Source organism: Hippopotamus amphibius, chromosome 14 (assembly GCF_030028045.1).
Source record: "Hippopotamus amphibius kiboko isolate mHipAmp2 chromosome 14, mHipAmp2.hap2, whole genome shotgun sequence".
In the NCBI taxonomy this organism is placed as follows: domain Eukaryota; kingdom Metazoa; phylum Chordata; class Mammalia; order Artiodactyla; family Hippopotamidae; genus Hippopotamus; species Hippopotamus amphibius.
The window spans coordinates 16,069,402-16,080,852 of record NC_080199.1 but is presented as its reverse complement, the minus strand read 5'-3'; the positions used below and the strand labels follow the sequence as shown (position 1 = coordinate 16,080,852).

At 48.2% G+C, this 11,451-nt stretch overlaps 1 protein-coding gene across 1 annotated transcript in view; it reads left to right on the top strand.

The window, feature by feature from the left end:
* Window positions 1–375: 375 nt before the first annotated feature.
* The window catches only part of LOC130835549 (ATP-binding cassette sub-family C member 4-like), a 194,155-nt gene continuing 183,079 nt past the window's right edge, over window positions 376–11,451 (top strand). The window contains exons 1-3 of the mRNA XM_057707187.1: window positions 376–455; window positions 4,927–5,037; window positions 5,585–5,705. Of these exons, the coding sequence (XP_057563170.1) occupies window positions 376–455; window positions 4,927–5,037; window positions 5,585–5,705 (312 nt within the window). The remainder of the gene's footprint in view (window positions 456–4,926; window positions 5,038–5,584; window positions 5,706–11,451) is intronic.

Sequence of the window (11,451 nt, the reverse complement as noted above, 5' to 3'; positions counted from 1 at the left end):
TTGTGCGGCGCCGTCCGCCTCCCGCCTCCATCAAAGAGCTGGTGGCCTCGCCTGGCACCTGCCTGAGGCTTGTGGCCGCCTCCACCAGGCTGGCTCTTCGTCCCGCAGCCCCACACGTGCGCGCTGCTCCTGTCTCCAGGGCTGTGGCCGCAGGCGTCCTGGGGGCGAGCGCGGAGGCTGCGCAGGCGGGGCGGCGGGGTCAGGGCGGGCACCGGCGCTCCCCTCCCGGAAGCAGGTGCTTCCCGGCTCCCGCCCCGGCGGGTTCGCGAGGCGGCCGCGTCCTCAGCAGCCCCGCGCCGGCGCCTCCAGGAGCCGCGGGAGCCGCACCGCCGGCAGAGCCGCGCCCCCCGGCCCCGCGCCCGCCCCGGCGGCAAGATGCTGCCGGTGCCCCCGGAGGTGAAGCCCAACGCCAGCCCGCTGCAGGGCGCGAACCTCTGCTCGCGCCTGTTCGTCTGGTGAGCGCCCCGCGCGACCCGCCACACGCGGCCGCCTCGGTGCCTGTGCCTGCCGCTGCCGGGCCTCTGGGGGCCGCGGGGCCGGGCGAGGGGGCGCTTTCCGCCGCGGGTGGAGCCTCCCCACGCCGGCCGCCTGCTCCCCTTTGCGCCCGGGCACGCGGGGCGGGAAGGGGGGCCCGGGGAGCCTGGGGGCGGTGGTGCGGGGGCTCCCTGCCTTGACGCCGCTGCCCCGCCAGCCTCCAGCGCCAGAGAGCAGGGGGAGCCGCAGGAGCAGGAGGTGGGGAGGCGGAGAACAAGGCTGCCCAGGGGTCACCGCCCGGGGGAGAACCTGCTGGACTCCCCCGCGCACACTCACTCTCTCTCTCTCTCTCTCTCTCTCTCTCTCTCTCTCTCCCTCTCTCTCTCTCTCTTTCTCTCTCTCTCTCTCTCTCTCTCTCTCTCTCTCTCTCCCTCCCTCCCTCTCCTCTTAGCCAGCTTCCCGCTAACTCTCAGGACTTCGCAGTTCTGAACTAAAGCGGCACCTCCCCAACTCCCACCCCCACCTCCTTTTTTTTCTCCCTAGGCAAGCAGTTTATGAACAGCTTCCTTTGTCTAATGAGTGCCCTGCACCTTTGTGGTCTTTCAGTAATGTCTCCACCTTTCCCTATATTCCTTAGGTGACAACTGCGTTCCAGCTCCATCGGGCTCCCTCTGTCCCTATGTCTATGACCATGTCTTCTCTCCCTCCCTCCATCGCCCCTCCTGTGGCTCTCACTGTGTGTCCTGATATCTAGTTGTAGCAAATTTCCTGTGGGTAAAAAACACTAGTGTATTTTATGTGATGCATGGGGACGTTATTCTTGAAAACATCTTGCTTTTGCCTGGGACACACTGAGACGACTGGAGTATGTACTTGACCAGCCCCTTTCCTTACTGTGAATATTTCTGCTTCCACCTTTGAGGACCACTCTGGGAATGGGGTCCCTGAAGCCTGTGGGAGTCTTATCCAGACCTCTAGCCTTTAGAGAAGCAGTGCATGGTCTTTATGTAGGTGATCGTCCCCAGGAATCATTTGGTCCTGAAACCACTGAAGGGTCCTTGAGCTGGGACAAAACACACCAATGAAAAGCAGCTCAAAGAGGTGACGCTGTTAACTAAAGTTTTCCATCTAGTAGCTGGGACTACTAAGTAGGTGGGCCTGAACCTTTGAACTTTAATCATACTTGCGTGATTACTAGATCTTTTGTTTCTGGACCCTAATCCATTCATCTGTCCGAAATTCTGAAATTTCCTTCTTTTATGGGACAGCCCAGGGGATCCCCAGGGGATGGGCGCTCCTATGCTTGTTTTGATTGTGGTATATTTAGTGTGTGTAGCTATGTCTCTTGGCTATTTGATGGCCCTTGAGGAAAGAGGGGCCTAGAAGAAGGAAGTGGTTGACATAAATAATAGCCAAGTTGGCAGACATCTCCTTAACCTCAGGCAGGGCAGGGAACACTCCAAGCACCTCCTGTTTGTGGATTTTCACAGTGTGTGTGTGGACATGGGAAGGTGAGGACGTCTCATGGATGTTGATGGGCACCCATTGCCAGTTTTCCTGCTGGAAGGGAAGGGGCTGTTACCTCTTATTTCACACCTGAAGACCCTGAGCAGGGAGGTTGAGTGAGTTACCTACCATCACACAGCTAGTAAGTGGTGGAACAGGATCCCAAAGCAGGCAGTGTGGCTCCCGAGCCTGTGTTCCTTGTGTAGGTAACTGCTGTACTTCTCACCAGATTGGTCGCCTGGAGTTGTGCCAGGGTCCTAGCCCAGGCTAAGACCCCTTATCTTGGTTGGGAAGGTTCTTCATCCGCATGGATTCCCACAGCCAATAATTAAACCAATGGCAATACTAGAAGAGCACAAGCTTTGTTCAATGGCCAAAGAATGGAGAAGAATAGTAGTTCACAAATCAACTTCTCAACCCAGTTTGGGCTGAGACACAGTCTATATAGGAGGGTTGAGGTAAAGGGAGGGAATTGAGTCAAGAGAGGGAGGAATATTCATGACTTATCTGAGAACCAGGGTGTGGTTTGGGCCTGAAACAGAGGCAACCCTCCTTTTCAGGCCCTGTATGGGCTCTTCAGGTTGTTGTCATGGCCATTGTCAACTGTCCTGGCCCTGGTGGGGGTGTATTTAGCTGCTGATATATCACAGGGAGCACATAATGAGGCTCAAGGTCTACTGGCGGTTAGGTCTCCCGCCATCTTGGGCCTGGCTGGTTCTAAGCAGGTCTAATTTCTCTCTTTGCAGCTTCTTCCTTTTATGGTGGAGCCTGAGACTCAGATAAGAGCCAGTGGTTTCCATTCGAGGGAGGGGCAGGGGTATCATTCTGGGGCAACAGCCTGGTAGCAATTCCTCCCTTTCCTTTTTACTGCTCCTCGTTCTTGAGGGACACTGAAGGGGCGAAGGTCGGTCTTCTGAAACGGCTTCCTGCTGAGCACGGGTGTGGTCATATGTTGGGTTAGAGGAGCAGAATTTTTCCTGATTCAACTAGAATAAGTCTGTCACCTGTCTGGAGTCCCAGTTGCTCACACCCCTGGGTAAGGACCATGTGCAGTTTGATTGCCTCAGTTCTCCAAGAGATGAAACTAATGAGGCAGTTGAGGACCACAGAGCAAGAGAAGGGGAATAACTGTAAGGGGTCCTAAGAATCCAGAAGCCCAGGGAAGCTGGAGATCACCCTTTTGATACCGTCCCAAGTTTGTTCAGTGAGGCCCTTCTTGTTCTGGGTACAATGTAGCCAGGCAGCCTTCTCTAACAGTCAGGTTGCACTGTCTTCTATTTGACCACTCACATTAATATAGAAACAACAGAAAATGTTTGCAGGGGCACAAACTCCCCCTTGATAAGCCAGCAGGGAAGTGAGAGCTGTGCAGTGGTGGAGGGTCATGTGGGCCAGAGGGTGCAGTGAAGATTGTATGATTCTAAAGTTGGACCCGGGTTCTCTAGTTCTCCAGGCCACTGTCCGAATGACTTCTGTTGTAGTTACAGCGTTATAAATTGTTCCCCGTGCTGGGCTCCCCAAGGATGCTACAAGGGCGACCACTCCTGCTGGTACCAGTCCAGCTCCCCTCCTGACTAGATGAATGGCCCCCTGTGGTTGGGAGGTGGGGTGAGTGTCATTAAAACCTGGATGTAACCTGGGTCGGGAGGGCACCACCTGTCGCCCAGTGTCCACTGGTATAGTTTTCTTGGAGGCAGTTTATGGCCCAACCGTGGGTGGCCCTGGCCACAGGGGCCCCAAGGAACCAATACCCCTCAGGGGCACACACCGTCTGTGGGTTTTCTTGAGTCGTGTTTAGGCTGATGGTGGTGCCCTTCCATCCAGGGTGCTGGCTCCATAGGCCAGGCCCCTCTGGGTCTGGTGTGATCCTGTTCCGAGAGCCCTTAGGCATGGGGACTGTGTAGTCGGCCTTGCCTGTGGGTGGGGAGCTCATATCGGAAAGGTTGTTTTGTCCCCCAGAAACAGGGATATGACTGAGACATGCACCTTTGCTGAGGTGGGGTGGCAATGGGGGCAACCTGATGTCCCTGGGCAGACGCATGGGCGTGGAGGAATTAAACTGTTGTTTGGTGATGCTGTCAGCTGTGAGTGGAGTCCCCTGAAAGTGTGGGGGGACTCTATTCCCTGACTGAGGCTGAGGGTGGCAGACCCAACAGTCCATAAAATCCCAGCCGTTTTGAATGGCTTCTGTTACATTTGAAAAGAAATTACTCTACCAGGGAGTGATAACAGGGAGGACCATGAGAAGAATCACCCCATGCGTTTTAGTTGGGAAGGTGTTACTTATCTCTGGGACGTCTTCAGAAGGTCGGGGTCAGAAAGAGGCTCGCGTGAGTGTCCTGGCTGAGGGGAGTCTGACAGGGCTGTGAGGAGGTCAGGGTCCAGAGCCAGTTTGACTCAAGGGTGTTGTATCTGTGAGGTGATTCCCGGTAAGAATTCCTTTGTGTTAACAGCTAATCTAAGGAGATCTTAAGACCACAAGGTTGCATCTGCTTTGAGAATGACTGGAGGTGTCCGGAGTCTGATACAGTTCAGAAAATTGAAGTCCTCAGTAATACAGGAATCTGTCTGCAACCTTACCCACAGTGGCCATTCAGCTGTGTTCTGTGTGCCTGAACCACAGTTACTTTATTTTGATTTCTTTTTTTTTTTTTATTTCTAAATGTATTTTTTCCTTAATAACTAAAGCAGATGTACAATGTATGTTCCAAATGCCACAAATAGGCTGCCTTAGTTAAGTTATATCATGTATAAGCCAGAGTGACTTCCCTGTACCTTGATTTGTATGTGTGTGTATAAGCACATAATTAATTTCCTCCTTGTATCCTTATATATTTAAAACGTACACTTTTTTTTTAAACAAAGCCCATGACTGTAGGATTCTAATTAGACAGTGCTGTGTAGTATGGATATCCATCACTCTCCTTTTCTCTTAATTTTTAACAGGTGGCTAAACCCCTTGTTTAAAATTGGCCACAAGCAGAGATTAGAAGAAGATGACATGTACTCAGTGCTTCCGGAAGATCGCTCCAGGCACCTTGGGGAAGAGCTGCAAGGGTGAGCAGCAGGCAGAGAGGAGAAGGGGAAGGAGGAGTGAGAACGTGTCCGTGTGGCTCACGGTGTGGAGTGGGTTTCGCCTCCTCCGGGCTCTTCTGGAGCCTCCTTCCCCTGACACTGCACGCTCACCCCCCTCAGGCTGAGCCCGGGCTTAGCCCCCTTTGGAGGCTGGGGGCCCCGTGTTCCCTGTGCGTGTGTGGACGTGGAGGGAGCCAGCAGCCCAGGCCCTGGACGCTGAGCTCTGTCCCCGGAGGTGGTGTCCCTGGAGGAGGCTGTCTGCCCTCTTGGTCTGCTCATGGTGCTGTGACTCCAGCAAAGCTTGGCAGGAACTTGTTTCCCGAGACTGGGACTCCTCCCTTCAAAGCATGTTTTTCTGGTGCTTCAGGGTCTTCAGGGCTCATCTTTCAGGAGCCCTGCAAGCAGTTAGCCAGCCTTTACGGGGCAGCCATACAGCACCCTGTAGTAAAGGCTTATTCTCCCCTCTGTCACCTCCCCAGTTTTGCCTATGGTGGGGCTGTTCTTTACTGTGCTTTGTTTCTCATTGCAGGTACTGGGACCAAGAAGTTCTGAGAGCCCAGAAAGATGCACGGGAGCCTTCTTTAATGAAAGCAATCATAAAGTGTTACTGGAAATCCTACTTAGTTTGGGGAATGTTTATGTTTCTTGAGGTAAAAGCTTTTACCCCCAGTGCATTGCTTTTCAGTGTGTGCGAATCAGTACTGAGATGGACGGGACGAGTGGGGAGAGAGGCCAGTAGTTTAAGGTCTGAGGATAAAATGTCTAGGAAATGTGAAGCTCATTGGTTGTGTTTTTCTTTAGAATAGGCAAATATGTAAAGGAATGGACCTCTGGGAGACCTCTATTTTTCTTTTAATTGTTAAAACATAGTGTCGTGGAAGGATGGCCCTGAAAAGGAAAGACATTTTATATTATGTTAGGATGTTCCTGGTGCTCAGTTGAAATGCTGAGTGATCTTTGCCCCAAGGAAAATCCTACAGCCTCAAGGAATATGTGCCCTGTGGTTTGGAGGAAGTACATTTGGACCAGAGCCCAGAGCAATGCAAGACATTTTACAGGTACTCAGCAGACAATTGTTAAGTTTTCCAGGTCACATCTGGTAAATGCTTTCCAAAGAAGGGATCTTTCCTCTCCCCTTCCAGTGGAACAGAACTGGGGCCCTGTGTCTGAGCTGGAGCTGCCCAGAGCTCTCAAGAGCACAGCCTTCCCCAGGCTGCCCCCTTCCCAGTGGGCTGGGTAACCCAAGCCAAAGCCCCCTAAGGGAGGAGCTCCAGATTCACCATGAATTGTGGAGAATTTGTGCACCACCCAAGCTGGTTTCTGTCCCTGGCTGTGGGGGTGGATTGCTGGTTGAAGGGGGAGTCTTTGACGCCCGGCATTTGCAGAGGGTGTAGGAGGGGATGTGCAGGGGAAAACCAAAGGCAGAAAGCCATGAGGTCAGTGATCTCCATGACCCTGGGTTAGGATCCCCCGGTGAGGCAGTTCCACTTGGGGGCCCAGGGCCCATCAGCCTCCCTGTTCTGGCTGCGGCTGCTGGAGGGAAGCTACAAACCCACCTGGGTGGCTTGTGCTGTCCAGGCCATTTAGTGCTGCCTTAGGGACTTGGGCAGCCTGTGAGTGTGAGAGCAGGAGGGATAGAAGATGCACTTGCTATGAAAGAGTTGTGACTTCATTTATTTCATAACTGTAAATTTGTACCTCCTAATCTCCCTTCCCTGTTTCACTCAACCCCCCACCACCCTCAATCCATTTTCTTTAAGAAGTCAGGGAAGTAGGTGACTCATTTTTAAATGATTGCTTTCATAATGGTTACAATTTTTAGGAATCTGCTTAGAAGTGAAAGTTTTAATTACTGTCTAGAAAACTTGGCTTTTACACATCACTTTTCTCAAGAGCTCTTGTTCTGGCAGGATGGCCTTGTGAGCAGCATTGAGTTTTCCAAGCCCTTTACGAAAGCAGCCTCTGCTGTTAAGCGTAGAATAGGTCTCTTCCCAGGACTTCTGATAGTAAAAGTGATCCTAGCTTACACTTGTTTTTATGCTGGTTCTGGAGCACTTTGAGCTGTTGTAGCTCATTCAGTTGTACCAGAATTTCTCCAAGGTAAACAAGGCAGATATTTCCACAGATAAGGACCTGGAGGTGCAGGAGGGCATATGATGGGTTTAAGGTCATGTGACTTGCAGGTGGCTGACTTGGTTTCTGAAGCAAAACTTTTTTTTTGGCCATGCCATGTGGCATGCGGGATCTTATTTCCCTGACTAGGGATGGAACCTGTGCCCGCTGCAGTGGGAGTGTGGAGTCTTAACCACTGGACCTCCAGGGAAGCCTCTGAAGCAAAGTGTTTTGATTCCTAGGTCAGTGTTCTCTGCATTCTGTCCTGATGCTTCCTCTCCTGGCACAGCCTGCACTGAAGGGTCAGAGCCAAGAGTAGGTGTTTTTCTTTTTTCTTTTTCTTTTTTTTAAATTTTATTTATTTATTTACATATTTTTATTTATTGGCTGCTTTGGGTCTTCGTTGCTGTGTGTGGGCTTTCTGTAGTTGTGGAGAGCAGGTACTGCCTTTCATTGCGATGTGCAGGTTTCTTATTGTGGTGGCTTCCCTTGTTGTGGAACAGTGGCTCTAGGGTGCATGGGCTTCAGTAGTTGTGGCTCATGGGCTCAGTAGTTGTGGTGCACGGGCTTAGTTGCTCTGTGGCATGTGGGATCTTCCCTGACCAGGGATTGAACCCATGTCCCCAGCATTGGCAGGAGGATTCTTAACCACTGCGCCACCAAGGAAGCCCAAAAGTAGGTATTTTTCTGACTAGAGTTCTGTGCTCTTCTGTCAACTGCTTCCTATAGTGAGTTTTTTTTTTTTTCTATAGGTTTTTAAAAATATTTCAAAATTGCAAAAATGGAATGGGATTGAAGGGTAGCAGAATGTGTCACCCAGAATATGCCTCTTTGGCACAAAGATTATTTTGAGCTGAAAATTTGTTTTGAGAAATAGACACAGGAAAAGCTCTGAAGACAGAAAAGTTACCCTTCTGTGAGGGACATTTATACTGATAAAGGAAATCTTCATTTATAAAGGTGTCTCCCTCTGTGCACCAGAAAGAGAAGAATGGCTCTAAATCTCAGATAAGTTCTGTCAGTGGAGGAGTCTTCAAGAAGACTTAAATGTGCATAACAGTCACAGCGGGACCCTAGTTTAAGCTGCTTTTCCCATTAACCTCTCATAAGTGTCCCCTACTTTCTTTTGTCTTTAGCTGGAGGTGGTATTTAAAGTGGTGGCTTGGTCCATCTCAGGAAGTTACTCAGTTTTTCTGGGTATTTCCCATGTGTGCCATAAATATACATATTAATATACTTCTGTTTGATTTTTCTCTTGTTTTTCTATCATTTATTACGGGGAGTGTCAGGTAAGAACTGAGAAGTGTACAGGGAAATGAACCCCTATGTAACCTAAGGCAGCTTCAGGAATTGCCAACTCATGAGCAGTCTTGATTCATCTGAACCCCTCTTCACTCTCACCTCCAATATTATTTTGAAGCAGTTCCTAGACATCACATCATTTTTATCTATAAATATTTTCATATGTGTCTTTAAAAGATGTGGAATCTTCCCCCTAAATAATCCTAATCCCATTGCTCTGTATAAACATTAACTTTAATATCATCAGTATCTAGCCAGTGCCAACAGTTGTCTTTCCTCCCCCTTGTGTTTTGAAATGGTATTAAATAAGGTACATATGGTTGATAGAGATTCTATGGGTTGCTTTTCTTTTCCCCTGCATTTGCCACCCTCTCTCTTTTCCTCTCAGCCATTTATTTGGTTTAGTTATTTAGTTCTTTTAAATAAATAAGCTTATTTATTTATTGGCTACATTGGGTCTTCATTTCTGCACACAGTCTTTCTCTAGTTGTGGCGCGTGGGTGCACGGGTTCCTCATTGTGGTGGCTTCTCTTGTCGTGGAGCACAGGCTCTAAGGGTTGGGCTTCATTAGTTGTGGCATCTGGGCTCAATAGTTGTGGCACATAGGCTTAGTTGTTCCACAACATGTGGGATCTTCCTGGACCAGGATTGAACCCATGTCCCCTGCATTGGCAGGCAGATTTTAACCACTGCACCACTTAGGAAGTCCTGGTTTATTTATTTTATTAATGGAAGAAACCAGGTTGTTTGTTCCATAGTCTGGATTTGGCTGATTGCTTCTCTCCCTTTGTTATGTAACATGTTCCTCTGGCACCTGAGGTTGGTGGTTAGATCTAGAAGCTGGATCTGACTCATTCAGGTTTTCTTCACCCCTTTCCTCTTTGTAGGAGGTAGGGTTGTAGGGGTGTGTCCCTCCCTTATGAAGTGTATAACATCTTTTCTGTGTGTGTGATGTGAGGAGCTGCTCATGATCATTGCTCAAGATCCATTAATTCAGTAAGGGTTGCAAAATGGTGATGCTCTAATTCTAACTCTTACCCTCTTCATTTATTAGCTGAAATATTTCCATAAAGAGAAACTTTGTCATTATAAACTCCTTGGTAACCCTGAGCTTCAGTATTTCCAGGAAGAGTAGGGGAAATTCTTAATTTTTTCACTTTTTAAAAAACTCGTTTTCAAAATAATGAGTTGGTTCTCCTCTAGGGCTAATGAGTTTGTGTTGTTGTGTGTTTTGTTTGTTTTTATGAGTATCAGTTTGAGCTCAGGATTTAAGCATTTCTGATGTGCTTCAGTCCATTTTAGTTGTTACGCTTATGCCAACCTTTGGGCATCTTTGGCCAGTGCGAGTCTATTCAGGCTGGGTCCTTATTCTTTTGCACATACTCGCGTCGTCTTTGCTAGCTTTTTTACTTTATGGTGTGACAAGATGTTTCTAGCTCATCTTGTACAGCTTTTGCCCCAACCCTGGAATTAGCCATTTCTCCAAGCAGCCCTGGCTCCCTTTAGTGGGAAGTAGAATTCAGAGACTACAGTTCAGGCATTCGAGGTGCTCATTGCTGCTGGGTTGGTTATTGTTTCTCAGCCTTTTGACTGGACAAAACTAGAGTACATTTTTTAAGGTAAACAAATATGTTTATATGGGTGTTTCCAATCCAAGTCAGATTCGACACTTGTGGTTTTACTTCATCTCATTACTGTTACATACATTTGTATCTCTTTTGTCCTATCATTTCTTCTTCTTTGTCCCATGTCTACTCCCAGTTCTCAGTGATAACAACATAATTATTCATCTGTTTTATCTTACAGTATCAACACCATCACGTGTAATGTGAGTTCTAAAAACAATTTAAGATTTTTTTCCTGCAGTTCATACTGTCTTTAGGTAGGTATATCACACAGAGAATGTGTTCTCAAATTATTTTGTTGTACTCTGAAGTTTTAGGAATTGCTTTTTAAAAGTTGGTTATCATTATAATTCTATATAATCTTTTCATGATTCCAAAGTCAAATCAACAGAGAAGGCTGTTTTTAAAGAAGGCTGATATCCTTGTTCATTTTCATTCCGTCTCCTTTTAGAGGTAGCTTTCCAAGTGAATTTTGATTCATCTTCGTATTTTGTAAGTATAGTCTTTTCTGAACATTTTATTTTTCCTACTGTGCAGAATGAAAAGTCTTAATTTCATCAGTGGAAGCTCAGCACTTGGGTTCATAAGGGTTTTCTTGGAAGCAGCAAATGTGTCATGGAACTCTGGTTAAAACTCTTTATGGTCCTTGTAACTCCTTCAGAGTAGGTCTGCAGCCTCTCTAAGCTTAGATGCCATGACAACGCAGGATGGAGGATAGCAGATGCTTACAGCGGGTTAGTGTCTGCATCCAAAATCTTCCAGGGAGAGGGAGCTTCAGGCTCCATCCCTAATCAGTTGAACCTGAACCAGAGTCTGGTGGCTGGGTCTCAGGCCTCTGAGTGCTCTTAACTCCTCCCAGATGATGCTAATGTACAGTGAGGAAGAAGACCACTCTGTGAAAGAGCACTGAAGGCATATCTAGAATCCTGATGGTTATAATTTCCCCACATTCACTGTTTTTCCCCCTTATCTCTAGATCTTTCTCAACTCTACCTTTGTCACCTTTTCCCCCAGTTCTAAAAATTAATTGCCTTTTCATTTTCCCACAAGCTCATTCTTTTTTACTTGTATGTGTCACTCAAGCATTTTATTCTTCGTCTGATATTGTTTCTATTTCCTGTGTTTTCTCTTTTTTTTCATGCATGAGAGAAGGGAAAGTTGGGTAAGAAATGTTTCAAGTACATGAGGAAATGTGGAGGAAGAACTGTGGCAGTTCTAGCATCTAACTGTGTAAGAAGTTACCTTAAGAAGCAAGAGGTGGGGCCCAATGTCACATGCTTTCAGGAGGCTGAACAGCAAGCACTCCACCAAGAAATGTCTGCCTCAGAGACTCTGAGACTCTCAGAGAACCTTGAGT